This window comes from Hordeum vulgare, chromosome 1H (genome assembly GCF_904849725.1).
Source record: "Hordeum vulgare subsp. vulgare chromosome 1H, MorexV3_pseudomolecules_assembly, whole genome shotgun sequence".
Lineage (NCBI taxonomy): Eukaryota > Viridiplantae > Streptophyta > Magnoliopsida > Poales > Poaceae > Hordeum > Hordeum vulgare.
Window position 1 is genome coordinate 409,275,230 of NC_058518.1, and position 22,017 is coordinate 409,297,246.

Genomic DNA, 22,017 nt, shown 5'->3' on the forward strand with positions numbered 1-22,017 from the left:
TCATTTCTCTTGCCTCTATTGCCGTGCCTCCTACGGATCCTTTAGAGCAATATCTGCTTGAGCATGAAAATGATATGCATATGGATGAAAGAGATGAGATAGATAAAATTGTTTTAGAACAATATCCTATTCCTAAGAATAATCTGCTTGTTGAACTGCTTGGGGATCCTCCCCCACCAAAGGGTGATCCTGTGTTCGAGCTAAAACAGTTACCAGATACACTTAAGTATGCCTATCTTGATGAGAAGGAGATATATCCTGTTATTATTGGTGCTCACCTCCCGAATCACGAAGAGAAGAAGTTATTAAAAACTTTGAGGACGCACCGTGCTGCTATTGGATATACTTTTGATGATCTTAAGGGTATTAGTCCCACTCTATGTCAGCACAAGATTAAAACCGATCCTGATTCTAAGACAGTTGCTGATCATCAACGGAGATTAAATCCTAGGATGAAAGGGGTCGTGAGAAAATAAATATTAAAGCTTCTGGAAGCAGGAATCATTTATCCTGTTGCTCATAGTGATTGGGTAAGTCCAGTACATTGCGTACCTAAGAAGGGAGGTATCACCGTCGTTCCTAATGATAAGAATGAACTAATCCCACAGAGGATTATTACTGGCTATAGGATGGTGATAGACTTCCGGAAACTGAACAAGGCAACCAGGAAAGACCATTATCCTTTGTCGTTTATCGACCAAATGCTAGAAAGGCTATCTAAACACACACACGTCTACTTTCTAGACGGTTATTCAGGTTTCTCGCAAATACCTGTTGCACAATCTGATCAGGATAAAACCACTTTCACCTGCCCATTCGGTACCTTTGCTTATAGACGTATGCCTTTTGGCTTATGCAATGCACCTGCCACCTTTCAAAGGTGTATGATGGCAATATTCTCTGACTTTTGTGAAAAGATTGTTGAGGTTTTCATGGATGATTTCTCCGATTACGGTTCTTCCTTTGACGATTGCCTCGGCAACCTTGATCGAGTCTTACAGAGATGCTAACATACCAACCTCGTATTGAACTGGGAGAAGTGCCACTTCATGGTTAATGAAGGTATCGTCTTAGGACACAAAATCTCTGAGAAAGGCATTGAAGTTGATAAGGCTAAGCTTGATGCAATTGAGAAAATGCCTTGCCCCACAGATATCAGAGGTATACGAAGTTTCCTAGGTCATACTGGTTTCTATAGAAGGTTCATTAAAGACTTCTCTAAGATTTCTAGGCCTCTTACCAACCTCTTGCAGAAGGATGTTCCTTTTGTTTTTGATGAGGATTGTGAGGAAGCTTTCGAAATACTTAAGAGGGCCTTGATAACCGCACCTATTGTTCAACCACCTGATTGGAACTTGCCCTTTGAAATCATGTGCGACGCTAGTGATTATGCTGTTGGTGTTGTTCTAGGACAAAGAGTTGACAAGAAGTTGAATGTTATTCACTACGCTAGTAAAACTCTAGACATTGCCCAAAGAAACTATGCTACTACGGAGAAGGAATTTTTAGCAGTCGTGTTTGCATGTGAAAAGTTCAGATCTTATATAGTTGACTCCAAAGTCATTATTCACTCTGATCGTGCTGCTATCAAGTAGCTTATGGAGAAGAAATACGCTAAACCTAGGCTAATCAGATGGGTTCTCCTGCTACAGGAATTTGATTTGCACGTTGTTGACCAAAAGGGTGCTGATAACCCTATAGCAGATAACTTATCCAGGCTAGAGAACGTCCTTGATGACCCACGACCTATTGATGACAGCTTTCCTGATGAGCAATTGAATGTCATCCGTACTTCACATAGTGCACCGTGGTATGCTGATTACACAAACTATATCGTAGCCAAATACATACCATCCAGTTTCACCTACCAGCAAAAGAAGAAATTCTTCTTTGATTTGAGACACTACTTTTGGGATGATCGTCACCTTTATAAGGAACGAGTAGATGGTGTTATTAGACGTTGTGTGCCTGAACATGAACAGGGATAGATCCTGCAGAAGTGTCATTCCGAAGCCTACGGAGGACACCATGCTGGAGATAGAACTGCTCATAAGGTATTGCAATCAGGTTTCTATTGGCCCACTCTCTTCAAGGATGCCCGTAAGTTTGTCTTGTCTTGTGACGAATGCCAAAGAATAGGGAACATCAGTAAACGTCAGGAAATGCCTATGAACTATTCACTTGTCATTGAACCATTTGATGTCTGGGGGTTTGATTATATGGGACCCTTCCCGAGTTCCAATGGGTATACTCACATATTAGTTGCTGTTGATTACGTAACTAAGTGGGTAGAAGCTATCCCCACTAGAAGTGCTGATCACCACGTCTCTATTAAGATGCTTAAAGAAGTCATTTTCCCAAGATTTGGAGTCCCTAGATATCTGATGACTGATGGCGGTTCACACTTCATTCATGGTGTTTTCCGCAAGATTCTCGCTAAGTATGATGTCAACCATAGAGTTGCATCTCCTTATCATCCTCAGTCTAGTGGTCAAGTGGAATTGAGTAATAGGGAGATCAAATTGATCTTACAAAAGACTGTCAATAGATCTCGAAAGAATTGGTCTAGCAAACTTGACGATGCACTATGGGCTTATAGGACTGCTTATAAGAATCCCATGGGCATGTCGCCGTATAAAATGGTTTACGGTAAGGCCTGTCATTTACCTCTTAAGCTAGAACACAAAGCTTATTGGACAATCGAAGAGCTCAACTTCGATTTCAAACTTGCTGGTGAGAAGCGGTTGTTTGATATCATCTCATTAGATGAATGGAGGGCCCAGGCATATGAGAATGCCAAGTTGTTCAAAGAAAAGGTTAAGAGATGGCACGATAAAAGAATACAAAAACGTGAGTTCAATGTAGGTGATTATGTCCTTCTATACAATTCTTGCTTAAGATTCTTCGTAGGCAAGCTTCTCTCTAAAAGGGAAGGTCCCTACGTTGTCGAGGAAGTATATTGTTTCGGTGCCAACCAAATCAATAACACGGAAGGTAATTTTCCGAGAGTGGTAAATGGGCAAAGAATCAAGCATTATATCTCTGGTACTCCCATAAATGTTGAGACCAATATCATCAATATCATAACTCCAGAGGAGTACATAAGGGATGTTTATCAGCCTGTTTCAGACTCTGAAAACGGAGAGTATGTGTTTTGGTAAGTAATTGGACTCCAAAACTTTTCCAGTAGGAAATTTTCTCTGTTTTGGAATTTATGGAAAAAACGAAAAATAAAAAGCACTCCGAAGAGCGCACGAGGCGGCCACAAGCTTGGTAGCCGCGGCCTCCCCCTGGCCGCGGCTACAGGGTTTGTGGGCACCTCGTGTGCCACCCGGACTCCGTTTTCTTGCGGAGCACTCCTTCTGGTCCAGAAAAAATCATTATATATATGCCCGAGGGTTTCTATCTCCGTATCACGCAGTTTTCCTCTGTTTTTCCTTTCGAGCCTGTTTTGTGCCGCAGATCTAGGTCAAGATGTCTTCTCAGGATTTAGAGGGGGAGAGCTATGTGGCTGATTACCTTGCTGACCCCAAGGTCTATGGGGACTTGGAACCATATGGCTGGACCACTGATGAGGAAGAGGACTATGATCCCAAGGGGAAGGAACAAACGAGTTCCGATGAAGAGGAGGCTCCTCTACCTCAACCTGGACGCACTCATGTGGAGTTCAAGAAGTCAAGCCTCCCTGACTCAAGGAAGAAGCCTAAGAACTTGTTTATCCCTTCTCGTTTCTTGCAGGAGAGTAAGCAGTAACTTTGTCAAAGGGTGTTGAAGCTTGAGGAGGAAAATGATGATCTGAGAGAGCAGAATTTCATGCTCAAGTGGAAATTAGACAAGCTCAAGACCTCTGCAACAACTCCTCCGCCACCACCAAAGGAGGACAACTGAGCATTGGTATGGGCAATCCCCTTGGCTTGTGCCAAGCTTGGGGGAGTTGCCCTGGTATCGTATCACCTTTATATCTTTTGCTTTTACCTTTGTTTTAGTTCTTTCTTTTTCAGTTTTTACTTTCTTCTCTTAGTGGGATAAGTCTTTAGTGTTTAGTTTGAGTCTTTTGCCTTGTGTCTCCCCCGATGTATTCGAGCTTGCGAGCTATATAATAAAGAGTATCTTAGTCAAGGGCTTTGTTTGTGTCGTGATCAAAAGTATGAAAATAACGATAGCATGAAAGATCATGAGATGATCTTATGGAAAGTGATAGCTTCACATATAACAAGTATGATGATTGAAACTTGTTGAGAATATACCAACATAGACCCCAGTCATTGTTGCAATTAATAAGAAGTAATAAGGAAAGAGAGTTTCACATATAAATATATCTTCTTAGACACTTTTTTACAATTGTGAGCACTCATCAAACTATTACATGCTTAGAAGTAGATGTTGGACAAGGAAGGCAACAAGATGAATTGTGTTTGCTTGATTCCAAACAATGTTATATGATTAGAGATCCCTTAGCAGGTGACGATTGCTTTCACCTCATATTAGCCAAAACTCCCGCACCCAGTAGAGATACTACTTGTGCATCCATAAACCTTCAACCCAGTTTTGCCATGAGTGTCCACCATACCTACCAATGGATTGAATCAGATCCCTCAAGTAAGTTGTCATCGGTGCAAGCAATAAAAATTGCTCTCTAATATGTATGATCTATTAGTGTGTGGAAAATAAGCTTTATATGAACCTGTGATGAGGAAGACATAAAAGCAACAGACTGCATAATAAAGTTCTTTATCAGAGGAGGCAATATAAAGTGACGTTCCTCCGCACTAAGAGGACACGCATCCAAACCTCAAAAGTGCATGGCAACCTCTGCTTCCCTCTGCGAAGGGCCTATCTTCTACCTTTACCTTTTGTCCTTGTGAAAGTCATGGTGATCAACACCAATTCCCTTTTCCTTCTTTATCTTGGTGAACGTCATATGCTAGGGAAAGATCTATATTCTTATATCAACTTGGAGATGAGTACTTATGCTTTATTATTGTTGACTTTACCCTTGAGGTAAATGGTTGGGAGGCAAAATTATAAGCACTATCTTTCTCTGTGTCCAACTGAAACTTTGATACCATGAGTACCACGTGAGTTGTAACAATTGTGGAAAACGAAAAAGATGATTGAGTATGTGGATTTGCTTTACAAGCTCTTATTTCACTCTTTCTGATGTTATGATAAATTGCAATTGCTTCAATGACTATGGACTGTTGTTGGCTACTTCTCGGTAAGGTTTTTGATTCATACTTTGCTTTGTGAAGGAATTGTTACTTTCCCATAAGAATCTTTATGATGTATTGCTGTTCTATGTGTGATCATGATGCCCTCATGTCCTTATTATGTTTTATCGACACCTTCATCCCTAAACATGTGGACATGTTTATGGATCTTGGTTTTCGCTTGAGGACAAGCGAGGACTAAGCTTGGGGGAGTTGATACGTCCATTTTGCATCATGCTTTCATGTTGATATGTATCACTTTATGGACTGTTATTATACTTTGTGGTACCATACTTATGCCTTTTCTCTCTTATTTTGCAAGGTTTATTTGAAGAGGGAGAATACCGGCAGCTGGAATTCTGGACTGGAAAAGGAGCAAGTCTGAGTCCTCTATTCTGCGCAACTCCAAATGCCCTGAAAATCAACGTGGAATTTATTGGGATTATATAAAAAATATTGGGCGAAAGAAGTGCCAGAGGGGAGTTGCCACGGGCCCACAAGCCTGGTAGCCGCGACCTGCCCCCCTGGCCGCGGCTACAGGGCTTGTGGGCACCCTGGTGGCCCACTGGCCCCCCTCTTCTGCTATATGAAGGGTTTCGTCCGGAAAAAAAATCAGGGCGGAGCTTTTTCGTGGATTCTCCGCCGCCACGAGGCGGAACTTGAGCAGAACCAATCTAGAGCTCCGGCAGGACGATCCTGTCGGGGAAACTTCCCTCCCGAAGGGGGAAATCATCGCCATCGTCACCACCAACACTCCTCTCATTGGAGGGGACTCGTCACCATTAACATCTTCATCAGCACCATCTCATCTCCAAACCCTAGTTCATCACTTGTAACCAATCTCCGTCTCGCGACTCCGATTGGTACTTGTAAGGTTGCTAGTAGTGTTGATTACTCTTTGTAGTTGATGCTAGTTGGATTACTTGGTGGAAGAGTTTATGTTCAGATCCTTGAGACTACTCATTACCTCTCTGATCATGATTATGATTATGTTTTGTGAGTAGTTACTTTTGTTCCTGAGGACATGGGATAAGTCATGCTAATAGTAGTCATGTGAATTTGGTATTCGTTCGATATTTTGATGTGTTGTATGTTGTTTTTCCTCTAGTGGTGTTATGTGAACGTCGAATACATAACACTTCACCATTATTTGGGCCTAGAGGAAGGCATTGGGGAGTAGTAAGTAGATGATGGGTTGCTAGAGTGACAGAAGCTTAAACCCCAGTCTATGCGTTGCTTCGTAAGGGGCTGATTTGGATCCACTAGTTTAATGCTATGGTTAGACGTTGTCTTAATTCTTCTTTCATAGTCGTGGATGCTTGCGAGAGGGGTTAATCATAAGTGGGATGCTTGTCCAAGTAAGGGCAGTACCCAAGCGACGGTCCACCCACATATCAAACTATCAAAGTAACGAACGCGAATCATATGAACATGATGAAACTAGCATGACAGAAATTCCCGTGTGTCCTCGGGAGCGTTTTTCCTCCTATAAGACTTTGTTCAGGCTTGTCCCTTGCTACAAAAGGGTTTGGGCCACTTCGCTGCACCGTTGCTATTACTTGTTACTTGTTACTTTTCACCTGCTATGTTTCACCTCACTACACCATCACTTGTTAGCGCTACTTTCAGTGCTTGCAGTTATTACCTTGCTGAAAACCGTTTATCAGAGCCTTCTGCTCCTCGTTGGGTTCGACACTCTTACTTATCGGAAGGACTACGATTGATCCCCTATACTTGTGGGTCATCAGGATGATCGAGCATAGCCAGACAATATGATTTTGTAGGGATAACTTTCTTTGGCCTTGTAATTTCGAAAGTTCATGATCACTTTGCTAGTTTGCTTGAAGTATTTTTTTTTCATGTCAATAGTAAACTGTTGTTTTGAATCTTACGGATCTGAACATTCATGTCACAAGGAAGAAGTTACAAAGGACAAATATGTTAGGTAGCATTCCACATCAAAAATTCAGTCTTTATCACTTCCCTACTCGAGGACGGGCAGGAGTTAAGCTTGGGGATGCTTGATACGTATCCAACGTATCTATAATTTTTGATGGTTCCATGCTATTATCTTGTCAAGTTTGGATGTTTTGTATGCATGAATATGCTATTTTATATCTTTTTGGGACTAACCTATTAACTCAGTGCCAAGTGCCAGTTCCTGTTTTTCCCGTGTTTTGACCCTTTTCAGAGGAGAATATCAAACAGAGTCCAAATGGAATAAAATCTTCAGAATGATTTTATCCGTAATAGAAGATACGCAGGGAACTTGAGAACAAAGGCAAAGGACCCCGGGGGAGGCCACAAGCCCCCTAGCCGCGACCGGGGGGGGGGGGCGCCTACCAGGCTTGTGGGCCCCCCGTGGCTCCTTTGCCCTACTTCTTCCGCCTGTAAATTCCCTAAAAAACCAAAACTGCCAGAGAGAGCCACGAAAATACTTTTCCGTTGCCGCAAGCTTCTATCTCCGTAAGATCCCATTTGGGGACCGTTCTGGTTCCCTGCCGGAGGGTGGATTCGGACACGGAGGGCTTCTTCATCAACACCATTACCTCTCCGATGATGCGTGAGTAGTTCACCACAGACCTTTGGGTCCATAGCTAGTAGCTAGATGGCTTCTTCTCTCTCTTGGATCTTCAATACAAAGTTCTCCATGATCTTCATGGAGATCTATCCGATGTAATCTTCTTTTGCGGTGTGTTTGTCGATATCCGATGAATTGTGGATTTATGATCAGATTATCTATGAATATTATTTGAGTTTCCTCTGATCTCATATATGCATGATTTCGTATCCTTGTAATTCTCTTCGAGTTGTGGGTTTCGTTTGGCCAACTTGATCTATAATTCTTGCAATGGGAGAAGTGCTTGGTTTTGGGTTCATACCGTGCGGTGTCCTCACCCAGTGACAGAAGGGGTAGCGAGGCACGCATCATGTTGTTGCCATCAAGGGCAAAAAGATGGGGTTTATATCTATTGCATGAATTTATCCCTCTACATCATGTCATCTTGCTTAAGGCGTTACTCTGTTTGTTATGAACTCAATACACTATATGCATGCTGGATAGCGGTCGATGTGTGGAGTAATAGTAGTAGATGCAGAAAGTATCGGTCTACTTATCTCGGACGTGATTCCTATATGTATGATCATTGCCTTAGATATCATCATGACTTTGCGCGGTTCTATCAATTGCTCGACAGTAATTCGTTCACCCACCATAATATTTGCTATCATGAGAGAAGCCTCTAGTGGACACTATGGGCCCCGGGTCTACTTCACATCATATTTTCAGCTCTACACTTTTACTTTGTTGCACTTTCCACCTTCATATCTCACCTTGCAATTAATCGTGAAGGGATTGACAACCCCTTTATAGCGTTGGGTGCAAGTTTGCTTGTTTTTGCGCAGGTACATTGGTGACTTGCCTTAATACTCCTACTGGATTGATACCTTGGTTCTCAAACTGAGGGAAATACTTACTGCTACTGTGCTGCATCACCCTTTCCTCTTCAAGGGAAAACCAACGCAAGCTCAAGAGGTAGCAAGAAGCCACAAGTATGATGCAACTGTCTCGTCCGACACTAGACCGACCCCAAACAAAACTATGTTGCGGTGATGGTTCAGGCCGACGAATGGAACAAACAGAAGCCTATACTTGTTAGAACGATATGTACTGTCGAACACCACGACACCACCAGAGACAACATAGTCAATACGGGATTGTGGATCAGCCCAGAATATGTTCCTCAAATGGCCTTCGCTGTCTTTTGTGTATTTGAAAAAGAATTTTGGGTCTGATTTTTTCAGTGCAATCATGTAGGTGAGCAAATATCTAGCATTATTGCCTTCTATCTTGCGCTTCTTCTGGATTGAAACATGGTTCTATAGGTCTCGATCTATAAATCCAAGCTTGTCGGGACCTCCGGCATTCTTCTCCATTACATTCATAATCTGATGTGTTTGAAGTCCACCGACAGCATACTCGATGACATCGGCCTTTTGTTCGTCAGTCATTCTACGATGAGACGATAAGTAGGGAGTCAGGTCAGCAGGGACAAACAGATGGTTATGCTTGTCCACAAAATTCTTGACGAACCATAAGCCACTGCTATCTTGTAGCTCAACCGGAAAAAGAGCGGGACACCCACACCGAGAAAGACCCCTCGGTGTTCTTTTTTTTCAGCTCTTTTAAAGTGCTTAAGGGTCTGCCATCCTTGTTTGCAGCACTTGTGTGTCCTTCTGTATGCATTTTGTTTCGGACCCGGACCCCTGTACTTCAGATCATCCTTTCTAACACCAAACCCTTTTTTCTGGCATAGCCTACGTAAAACATGTAGGCTTCTACCTCAGTCCCGAAAGTCTTATTTGCAATCTCTAAGTATTCCATATACTCATTCACGTCTGAACCAACCATGCCTTTATTATCAATTTCTTTACCTTGCAAGTGTACATCATCCATGTCTATGCCATCCTTGCATGCATACTCATCTTTATCATCCATTCATGTACCATCCATTCCTTTGGGGTCCATGGCTACGAAATCATTATCCTTATCATCCATGCATTTGCCTTCGCTTCCTCTCTCACCCATGTCCTTGTCATCCTTGCGTGTATCCCCCAAATTTTCGCCATCGTTGTCTTTATCATCCATGTCGTTATGCTGCCAACGAAAACATATAGTCAATGTTATAGATGGATAGCATAAGTAATAATTATGCACTACTCTCCTTAAATAATTGATTTAAGTTTTCATATCGGATTCATGTATCTAACCAAGTCCTTCAAAATCTGTAAGTAAGTATAAAATATGCCCTGACTGAATCCATAAATATTTAATTGATTGTACTTGCTGTAACTGATGATCTCCTAACTAAATCCAAAGTCCACAAATCCTTCAAGTCCCCTGATAGATCCACCCTGATTGATCAATTATCTCCAAACTCCATTCAAATTTTTCTCCTAACTAAATCCAAAATTATGACCTAAGTAAATCCAAATTATCTCCTAACTAAATCCAAAATAACTCCAAACTCCCTACAAAAATATTTGTCTCCTAACTAAATCCAAAATATCTCGCAACTCAATTCAAAAGTATCTCCTAACTAAATCCAAAATAACTCCAAACTCCCTACAAAAATAATTATCTCCTAACTAAATCCAAAATATCTCGAAACTCAATTCAAAAGTATCTCCTAACTAAATTCAAAATAACTTTCTTTGAATCCAAATCTGCTGACAACTTTCTCATGCCACATAACCCTAACTAACTCCATCAATATGTCCTATGCAGAAGGGACGAGACAAGATGAGAGATTGCAGCGGCACTTACATCTCAGAGGTGGTTGCGAAGATCCGACGGGATGGACAGCGATGACGATGATCTGGCCTCGCGTCAGGGAAGGGGCGTCCAATCGGGGACGGAGGGGATTAGGCTGCTCGTCGGAAGATCTGGCGCCACATAACCCGAGGGGGATCGCCTCCGAGCGAGGGGGTGGAGGAGGAGAAGGAGAAGGAGGGACTGGTGCGAGGGAGGGGGTGAAGGGGGAGAAGGAGGAGGAGGGAGTGGCATGACGTGATAGGGTTCAAGAGGAGCTGACGAACCACTCTGACGCAATTCAAGTGTTATGTTAATGCAATTATTAATTTGAAATTTTAGGACAAAAATGCCCCTAGACTTAATTGGGCCACCCTAAACTTTAATATTCTTAGGTCGAAAATGCTCTTGGGCTTTAATAAGGCCCAATTGATATCATCTGTTGGATCGCTTATATAATACACGTGTTGTCGTATATTATAATGTGCCGTAAAATCTCCCTCTTAATTAATTTTTTTTGGGACAAACAAGCAGGCGATGAATGTCGAATAGCCATATGGTAATGTACGCCGGACGAAGACAGAAGAAGATGGACAAAAGACATTGTGGTTATGATGCGAAACACCATGATCATCGAACAATCTGTATGTTGGCCTCCATTTAACTTAATTTAAACTGGACTCGGCACGTACCGACAAACCTTATATCAGTATACTACAACCACATTTAAACTGGACTCGGAACATGCCCATAACTTAATTTAAACTTGATATATTACTAGAAATAGTTAAGAATTAAATGAGTTCTAAAATTGTGTGAGTAGAGATAAGATCAATTGTGGTAGATGCAATATTTTACTTGATGTTCTTGTTTTCTTTCCATGGGTGTTGCTTCATTTCAGTTCATTTGCGGCATGATTTGACAATCGATTGGCTCTGGCTATCAATGATTGGCAAAAAATTCTTTGGACTACATCTTAGTCAAGAATAGTGAACCGTCGCAAACACGAGAGGGCATAAAGATATTTGATCTTCATATGGGTCACGCGTATTGACGAATTTTAGTGTGGGCTAGAGACTTTTAGTTAAGTCTCTTCCCTCACCCCCAATAAGAAAGTTAATCTAGCAACAAGGATAATCATACTTGATTATGGACGCAGGTAGCTAGTGTTCTCCGAAACCCTAGAAGCCACGTAATTTAAATCTGCCAAACAGATTAGAGGACGCCTAACTTGATTTTGCGGGATACATGTCATGTTGTATAATCTTCGTCATGATAATGAGTTTATGTATGAGATGGCTACATAATGTAGCATTAGATGACATACACGTCATAATACGAAATGATGGTTGGGGCCAAGGGATTTTCACTTTAATTACGAGTGTGTCAACTTTGTTATTTTATTTTTATCGACTGGAGTGATGGACGTGCTACGGAGGAGCCCAGAGTAAGGTGGCTTTACTAGGCGCAAGAGATCATGGTGGTGGCTACGACATCACTCTAGAGTAGTTCATGAAGACCTTGGAGGATCATGACCACATCCCCGACGCCAAGGGCTATATTATATCATTGTATTATGAATAGACTGATATGTTTATCCCATTGTTGTTTGCACCCTTTGATTGTGCGGTAGTCAATTATTAGGGTGACCTCACACTAGAAAGCATCAAGTTGTTAGTGCTCTTCCTAGTGTAGCAACCATCTATAACACGTAGCTTTTCGTGGTACGTCATGTCCACATGAGTACTTTGGATCGCGGGTGTAAGGCGGGTGAAGGCATGGCAGAAACACTTAGTTGTCTTGAAGTTCTAGTAAAATCATTGTGCACAAAGCATCGAAAAACAAACAAGAGTCACATGGAGATATGATCGGCAAAATTTGCCTACCTCTTGAAGTTCACGTCATCAGTGATGCCCACATCAATGGTTGTGAATAATATTAGGGTCTTGAATCACTTAAATCAATTATGAGAGATATTGGTTTGAGTGAGAGCACAATTATGAATTAATTAAGTTTAATCATAAGTGCATATAATTATGGGTTAACTTAAGCGAAATTAGAAGGACACATCTTAAAGCGAAACTATCGGTTAACTTCTTCTTGAGCTAGCTCCTTTCTCCTTGTTGTTTTTTCTCCCTTGATATTTCCCTATGATATTTCAATACAAGGTCAATTTTGGTACCAGTGTAATAGAAAATAGAGTGTATTGGAAAAAATAGCGGAAATAATTTCATCACCTAGGGATATTTTAGTAGCTCTTAAAATAGAACATTAGAAGGATAATTATTTATTATGTGTATGAGATAGGAAAATTTACCATATGGCAGGTGTATAGTCTATATTTCCTAATTTTGCATCTTCCTTCATTGACTCACTGGTGAGGCGTGCATGATTGTGTCTTTCAGCCCCATCTTAATTCATCCTATTGCGTCAGATATCCAGGGACCATCGTGTATGTAGTGTGTCATCCTGAAGGAAGGGATTACAAATTTAGAGCAAGTTCTGAAAAGTGACGGTGTATAATTGTAATACTTAAAATAAACAAATGCATGTTCTAACATGCCGAAAGAAGGCACTAAAAAGTATATAGTTCTTCCTTTGTGTTTCCGTAGCCAAGTTTAGCCCAAGGTTCAAAAAAAATATAACGCAATTCACTACGACAATAGAAGAAATGTTGAAGAGTACAATTACAACTCTAAAATTGAACCTATTCATAAGCATGTGACAATTGTAGGCTCATAAGAGAAATAATAGATGAGAAGAACAACCAAGTCAAATTTAGGTAGATTTTAAAACTAGGTAAATAGGAACTTGCAATGTAATATAAAAATTGCAGACAATGATGAAGATGAAGGAACCTTATTGATCAAAGAAGACATTTAGGATCAAATGCAACTTGACACCATGCATGATGAAGCATTAGGTGAAAGCGGCGCATTTTTCGGATAATCCATGTTGCATTCCAATAGTTACAAAACATAAATAGTGATGCCAAATTGGGATGAAAAATGAGAAAAAGAAATAGTTGTGAGAGGTCTTTGTATTTGCACTTCACGTACTACCTTCGTACTTGTGTAAACTGGTCATCTTTAAACATGATCAACTCCCAACACTGTATGACCAATCATGCCAACTGCATTGCAACTTGTTCTCGTGTCTCCTCTTACTTCACATTTCACTTACTCCCTCCATCTCGGTTTATAAGTCTTCCTAGGTTGTGCACCGTAACCAAGACGGAAAGTAAAACAAGAGAAATTAATGTTAACTTGCTAATTAATACGATTGCATGCAATGAATTGACTAATGCATGTCGTGCTAGTTAGTATCAAGTCATTAAAAACACACATGTCCCCCGTCTCTTATTGGTTGATTTTTTTATTCAAGTCAAAAAAACAAACGAGGTGAAAGTTAATGTATTGTGCCTTAGTGTTTTGGGATTATTTGATTTTCGTAAGATAACTTATAAATCGAGATGGAGGAAGTACTAAATTTATCAAGCATGGAATTTATGTTATGTAATGAGCATTTTTATAGTCAGAAAAAGATTTTTTAGTCAAACATACGAATGGTAGACTTTTGGTGCACCTTTAAAGATCATTAATGCGAAATACCATAGGAATTCGGTCTTTTATGGTCTTTTGTGTTAGTTTTCGGTCACACAAAGAGATCGTTGTAATGTCCTCCTCCTTCTGGTGCACTGGCATTTGGTCTGGCGTCTGCCGAAACCGACTTATCCATGGACTTGTTTTATGGGCACGGAAGAAACACAAAAGGTTGATTTTTTTTTTCTAGTTTAAAAGAAAAGGTTGATTTTTTCCTTTTTATAGAACTTCATTCAACACAAAATAGCAAGCTGTTTTGATGCACCTTTCCGTTCGTAAAGGATGACGAGGCATCAATCATCTCATTTTTTCCAGCTTTAAATAAACTATGAAGATCGGCTGGGCTAGCAAATCCACTAGCATGGGCACCGACCACTAATAATGGGCCAAAGCATTTGTCTAAGTTTATACTTCCTCCATCCCTTTATACAAGGCCATCATGAAAGATATATTTTACATACATCTATATAAAGCTACTAACAGTTAGTAAGGCAAAAATTAATGTTGTTCTCTTGTAGTAACAACTTACTCCCTCCATTCCTTTATGAACTAACAGTTAGTAAGGTAAAAATTAATGTTGTTCTCTTGTAGTAACAACTTACTCTCTTCATTTCTTTATGAAAGGTCTATTATTTTCGCGCATAATTATACATGTTAAGACAAAATTAACCTTGGCTAAATCATTGATTAGAGGCAATAAAATTATTTAGGCTAGAAAAGTAAGAGATACACATGAGAGATTCTTTCCTTCTTCTCTTTATAATAAGAGATGCATGCAATCAGAGGAGAGATATTTCTTTTTTTAAGGGCTAATGATGGAATTACAAAGAATTAGAAGAAATGCACCTTACATTGTGAAATTTTATCAAAAAACAAATACACCTTATAAAGGTTCCTTTATGAAAGGTGTATTATTTTCGCGCATAATTATACATGTTAAGATAAAATTAACCTTGGCTAAATCATTGATTAGAGGCAATAAAATTATTTAGGCTAGGAAAGTAAGAGATACACATGAGAGAGATTCTTTCCTTCTTCTCTTTATAATAAGAGGTGCATGCAATCAGAGGAGAGATTTCTTTTTTTAAGGGCTAATGATGAAATTACAAAGAATTAGAAGAAATGCACCTTACATGTGAAATTTTATAAAAAAATAAATACACCTTATAAAAAGGAACAGAGGGAGTATTTAATAAGTACTACATGTAGTCATAATGACACATAGTTTTTTTCCTTCTCATTCCTTTCTTGAATAATGGTCCTGGTTAATGAAAAAGAAAATTTGATTTACAAAACAGTCATTAATTTTTACCTTGTTAAATATGAGTTTGTGGCTTTTATAGAGGAATGGAGGGAGTAGCGGATATTTTGTCTGTTGGTGTGGCAATGCGACGTAATCCGTAAATGCTAAAATGCCGGCCTACCAACTACCCCTCCGGGATAAAGATTTCGATGGTCCCAGTGGCTGCTTATGGTGTGCCGCGTGCCCCGTGTGTCCCTCGTTGAAACGGGCCGGTGATCTAACACTGAAGCAGCAGCAATTAGCACAGAGCATACAAGGCATCAGATTTGAGCAAGACGACTATATTACCGAAGAGCAATACAAGATACAGTGGTCAGTGGACACTGTGACACTACTGAGCCCAGTGGGGTACCAGCCACAGCACACTTCCGACTTAACCTGACGCGACTCACCGTAGAGTACCAACTGACTACCAGCTACGATTCTACGAAGCACACATGACCATACTACGTACGATCGCCTACGTGCGCCTGAACTACTACATTATTCGGTGCATGGACACTAGGGTAAACCAACGGCCGACCTAAGCAGAGTCGTCTTGCTTGCTAGGCTACGTACGCACTGGTCGATTCATCATCTAGGACTTAGTCTTGAACTTGGACTCGTCGATGTCGATGCCCTCCCTCGCAGCGCGCTCGCCGCCGGACTCGTCATTGCTGCTCAGTCCGCCTTTGCGCCCCATCTCGCTGTAACCCTCCTGCCCCATCTGCTCCCTGCGTGTCTGCCCGCCACGGCTGCGCCCTGCACACACAAATGCAGCATACAAATACAGTAGTACAACAACGCTAGCAATCAGCATCGTAAGTCACAGATCGCTCAAGCATAGTACAAGGACATTTCTCACGCGTGCACGTACGTACCTTCGGCGAGGTTCTGCTGCGCCTCGAGGCTCTTCCCGCCGGTGCCGCCGGGGACGACGGTCTCTCCCTCGCGGGCCTTGCGGTCCAGCTGCGACCTCTCCTGCTGACCGGAAGCCATTGCTTTCTGCCTTGCTACTTGAACGAATCTCAACTTGAAGCGTTGTGTGGCTGCTTGAACGGCGTTTGTGATTGCGTGATGCTGGTGATGGAGGAGGCAGCGATGGCGCCGCCTTTTTATAGCGGCGGAGGAGGGTGCGTCACGGCGCCGAGTGCCGGCGCGTGTGCCTCTGAGGTGTCGACGCGCCCATGCGAGGCTCTTGGGGGCGACACATGCGAGCGTGCATGGAAACATGCCCGCGCACGCGCGTAGGGCATGGTTATCCGAGGACTGACGAAGCCACCGGAACGAGCTAGTACACAAAGCTGTGACACCTTGTGTTGTCCTGCATTGTCGTGTGTCGGCACGTCACCTAGGCCCGTGGTCACGGCGCATTCCATGCATCATCTACATTTGACATTGCAAATATGATTTTTTTAACGTCCGCAAAATCAATGACCGGACGTATTTTCTATTTATCCGTCCAAGTAGTTATATTTTTTTTTTTCATATGTTCGGTCACTTACACGTTATTGATTGAAAGAAAAAAAGAAAAAAATGAATGAATAAAAAAAGACGATCCAGGTGGGATCGTGTCTTATGTGACGGACTGACCGGACGCATCTGTGAGCCATTGTATCCTCACTATATTTAAGATATACATGAGGATTCACGAACAACCGAGACGTATAGAAATGATATGAGGGATCCGATTGATACAGGGCATGGCGGACAGGGGAGCTCGCCAGAGAGGACACCCCATAGCAGAAGACCACGCATGTGGATACGCATGAAGCCCATAAACTCAACATAGTTGGTGCCATCGAAGATCATCGAGCACCGAGGAATAGCGACATAGCTCGAAGAGGACATGATGAGCTCTCTCTCCTTTTTTCTTAGGCAACCTCGATCTGGATCAGGGAACGCAGCGACCGAGAGCGATACGGCAGCCGACAAAGGCAGGAGGTGGCAGGGCCGGATAAAGTGGGAGCAGCCAACAGAGGCAGGATGTGGCAGGGCCGGGCGAAGTGGCAACACCCGGCGGAGGCAGGAGGTGTTGAAAATATGCCCTAGAGGCAATGATAAAATAATAATTATTATATTCCCTGTTTCAAGATAATGTTTATTATCCATGCTATAATTGTATTGAATGAAAGCATAGATACATGTGTGGATATATAAGCAAAACAATGTCCCTAGTAAGCCTCTAGTTGGCTAGTCAGTTGATCAAGGATGGTTAAGGTTTTTTTGACCATATGCAAGTGTTGTCACTTGATAACTGGATCACAACATTAGGAGAATGATGTGATGGACAAGACCCAAATTATAAACGTAGCATGTAATCGTGTCATTTTGTTGCTATTATTTTCTGCGTGTCAAGTGTTCATTCCTATGACCATGAGATCATGTAACTCACTGACAACGAAGGAATACCTTGTGTGTATCAAACGTCACAACGTTACTGGGTGACTATAAAGATGCTCTATAGGTATCTTCGAAGGTGTCTGTTAAGTTAGCATGGATCAAGACTGGGATTTGTCACTCCTTCTGACGGAGAGGTATCTCGGGGACCACTCAATAATACAACATCACATACAAGCCTTGCAAGCAATATGACTCAAGTGTAAGTCACGGGATCTTGTATTACGGAACGAGTAAAGAGACTTGCCGGTAACGAGATTGAAATAGGTATAGAGATACCGACGATCAAATCTCGGGCCAGTAACATACCGAAGGGCAAAGGGAATGTTATACGGGATTATATGAATCCTTGGCATGGAGGTTCAACCGATAAGATCTTCGTAAAATATGTAGGATCCAATATGGACATCCAGGTCCGGTTGTTGGATATTGACCGAGGAGTGTCTCGGGTCATGTCTGCATAGTTCTCGAACCCGCAGGGTCTGCACACTTGAGGTTCGATAACATTTTAGTATAGTTGAGTTATATGTGTTAGTGACCGAAGGTTGTTCGGAGTCCCGGATGAGATCACGGACGTCACAAGGGTTTTCGGAATGGTCCAGAAACGAAGATTGATATATAAGATGGTTTAATTTGGTCACCAGAAAGTTTTCGCGCATTACCGGCAGTGTACCAGGAGTGACGAATGGGTTCCGGATATTCACCGGGAGGGGCCCACCCACTCAGGAGTGAGCCTAGCATCCCTAGGGTGGCGCACCAGCCCTTAGTGGGCTGGTGAGGCAAGCCCAAGAGGTCTATGGCGCCACAAGGAGAAAAAACTAAAGGAAAGAAAAAAAAGGAAAGAGGGAGGTGGGAAGGAAGGAGTGGACTCCTTTCCCCAAACCGAATTGGGATGGGAGTCCACCTCCTCCTCTCGGCAGGCGCCCTTGGGGCTCCCTTGAGCCCCAAGGCTAGACCCTCCACTCCTCCTATATATATTGGTGGTTTTAGGGCTTTTGAGACATAACTTTGCCACGTGCAACTCAAACCTATACCACGTAGTTCTTCCTCTAGAATAGATTACTGCGGAGCTCGAGCGGTGCACTTCAGGAATAGATCATCACCAACATAGGCGCGCCATCACGCTGTCGGAGAACTCATCTACTTCCCTGTATCTCTTGCTGGATCAAGAAGGCGAAGATCGTCATCGAGCTGTACGTGTGCCGAACGCGGAGGTGTCGTCCGTTCGGTGCTAGATCGGGACGGATCGTGGGACGACGGTGATTTGAATCACGAAGTTGTACCATTACATCAAACGAGGGTATGTGGATCCGATCTCCCTCTCGTAGATGAATATCACCATGATAGGTCTTCGTGTGTGTAGGAAATTTTTTGTTTCCCATGCAACGTTCTCCAACAGTGGCATCATGAGCTAGCTTCATGCGTAGATGTAATCTCGAGTAGAACACAAAAGTTTTTGTGGGAGTTGATGTTCGATTTTCTACCCTCCTAAGTCTTTTCTCGATTCGGCGGTATTGTTGGATTGAAGCGGCCCGGACCGACATTACTCCTACGCTTACGAGAGACTGGTTTCATCTACCAACATGCAACTCGTTGCATAAAGATGACTGGTGGGTGTCTATTTCTTCAACTTTAGTTGAATTGGTTTTGACCGAGGTGGTCCTTGGAGAGAGGTTAAACAGAAATTTGCACATCGCCGTTGTGGGTTTTGCGTAAGTAAGATGCGATCATACTAGATGCCCATAGCAGCCACGTAAAACATGCAACAACAAATTAGAGGACCTCTAACTTGTTTTTGCATGGTATGCTTGTGATGTGATATGACCAAAGACATGATGTGATATATTGGATGTATGAGATGATCATGTTGTAATAGTTAATATCGACTTGCACGTCGATGCTACGACAATCGCAGGACCCATAGGGTTGTCTTTAAACTAACGTTTGTGTTTGCAGATGCGTTTACTATATTGCTAGGTTGTAGCTTTAGTAGTAATAGCATAGATAGCACGAGAACCTCGATGGCGGCACGATGATGGAGATCATGGTGCGGCACCGATGACAAGAAGAACATGCCGGTGCTTTGGTGATGCAGATGAAGAAGCACAAGATTATGGCCATATCATGTCACTTATGAATTTCATGTGATGTTAATCCTTTTATGCACCTTATCTTGCTTAGAACGACGGTAGCATTATAAGGTGATCCCTCACTAAAATTTCAAGATAAAATTGTGTTCTCCCCGACTGTGCACCGTTGCGACAATTCGTCGTTTCGAGACACCACGTGATGATCGGGTATGATAGACTCAACGTTCACATACAACTGGTGCAAAATAGTTGCACATGCGGAACACTTGGGTTAAACTTGACAAGCCTAGCATGTGCAGACATGGCCTCGAAACACAAGAGACCGAAAGGTCGAGCATGAATCATATACTTGATATGATTAGCATAGAGATGTTTACCACTGAAACTATACTCAACTCACGTGATGATCGGACTTGAGTTAATGAATTTGGATCATGCCACACTCAAGTAACTAGAGGGATGTCTATTTGAGTGGGAGTTTATTAGTAATTTGATTAGTTAAACTCTAATTGTCTTGAACATAGTCTAAGTCCACTTTACAATATTTTATGTTATAGATCAATGGTTCATGTAGTAGCAACCCTAAATTTCAATACGTTCCAAGAGAAAGCTAAGTTGAAAGATGATGGAAGCAACTTTGTAGACTGAGCTCGTAATCTTAGGCGCATCCTACAAGCTGGGAAAAAGAATTATGTCCTTGATGTTGCGCTAGGAGATGAACCACCCGCTACGTCTGACCAAGATGTTTTGAACGCTTGGCAATCGCGTAAGGAGGGCGAGTCAATAGTTCAATGTGTAGTCTTGTATGGCTTAGAACCGGGAATTTAACGGTGCTTTGAGCGTCATGGAGCATATGAGATGTTCTAGGAGTTGAAGTTTATCTTTTAGAAGAACGCCCGGATCAAGAGGTATCAGACCTCCGATAAATTCTATGCTTGCAAGATGGAGGAGAATTCGTCTGTCAGTGAACATGTGCTCAAAATGTGTGGGGTACTCAAACCATCTAGTTGAGCTGTGGATTGAAATCCCGCAAGAGGTTATCACTGACAAAATTCTTCAATCACTGCCACCTAGCTATAAGAGCTTTGTGTTGAACTATAACATGCATGGGATGAACAAGTCACCCGGCGAGTTATTCGCGATGCTGAAAGTCGCAGAGTCAGAACTCCGGAAAGAGCATCAAGTGTTGATGGTCAATAAGACCACTGGTTTCAAGAGAAACGACAAAGGCAAGAAGGGCAACTCCAAGAAGAGCGGCAAAACTCTTGCCAATCCGACGAAGAAACCCAAGGCTGGACCTAAGCCGGAAATAGAGTGTTATTATTGCAAGGGGATGGGTCACTGTAAGCGCAACTGCCCCAAGTGTTTGGCTGATAAGAAGGCGGCCAAAGAAAAATCAGGTATATGTGATATACATGTTATTGATGTGTACTTAACCAACTCTCGTAGTAGTGCCTGGTTATTTGATACTGGTTTGGTTGCTGATATTTGCAACTCGAAGCAGGAACTGCGGAATAAACGAAGGTTGGCGAAGGATGAAGTGACGATGCGCGTGGGAAATGGTTCCAAGGTTGATGCAATCGCCGTCGGCACAGTCACACTTCAATTACCATCAGGATTAGTTATGAACTTAAATAATTGTTATTTAGTGCATGCGTTAAGCATGAACATTATATCTGGATCTTGTTTATTGCGAGACGGTTACTCGTTTAAGTCAGAGAATAATGGTTGTTCTATTTCTATGAGTAATATATTTTATGGCCATGCACTCTTGGAATTATGCCCTAGAAGCAATGATAAATAAGTTATTATTATAATTCTTGTGTCAAGATAATCGTTTATTATCCATGTTATAATTGTATCGAATGAAGACTTAGATACATGTGTGGATACATAGACAAAACACCGTCCCTAGCAAGCCTCTAGTTGGCTAGCTAGTTGATCAAGGATAGTCAGGGTCTTCTGGCTATGAGCAAGGTGTTGTTGCTTGATAACTGGATCACATCATTGGGAGAATCATGTGATGGACTAGACTCAAACTAATAGACGTAGCATGTTGATCGTGTCATTTTGTTGCTACTGTTTTCTGCGTGACAAGTATTTATTCCTATGACCATGAGAT

The 22,017-nt window shown here is 42.0% G+C and overlaps 1 protein-coding gene across 1 annotated transcript; it reads right to left on the minus strand.

The window, feature by feature from the left end:
* Positions 1-15,691: 15,691 nt before the first annotated feature.
* LOC123441058 (late embryogenesis abundant protein B19.1A) lies at positions 15,692-16,487 on the minus strand. The gene is made up of 2 exons (XM_045117584.1): positions 16,287-16,487; positions 15,692-16,167 (listed from the first exon to the last, which is right to left on the minus strand). Exons 1-2 carry the CDS (start codon positions 16,402-16,404, stop codon positions 16,004-16,006), a joined length of 282 nt encoding a protein of 93 aa, XP_044973519.1. The 5' UTR covers positions 16,405-16,487; the 3' UTR covers positions 15,692-16,003.
* Positions 16,488-22,017: the final 5,530 nt, after the last annotated feature.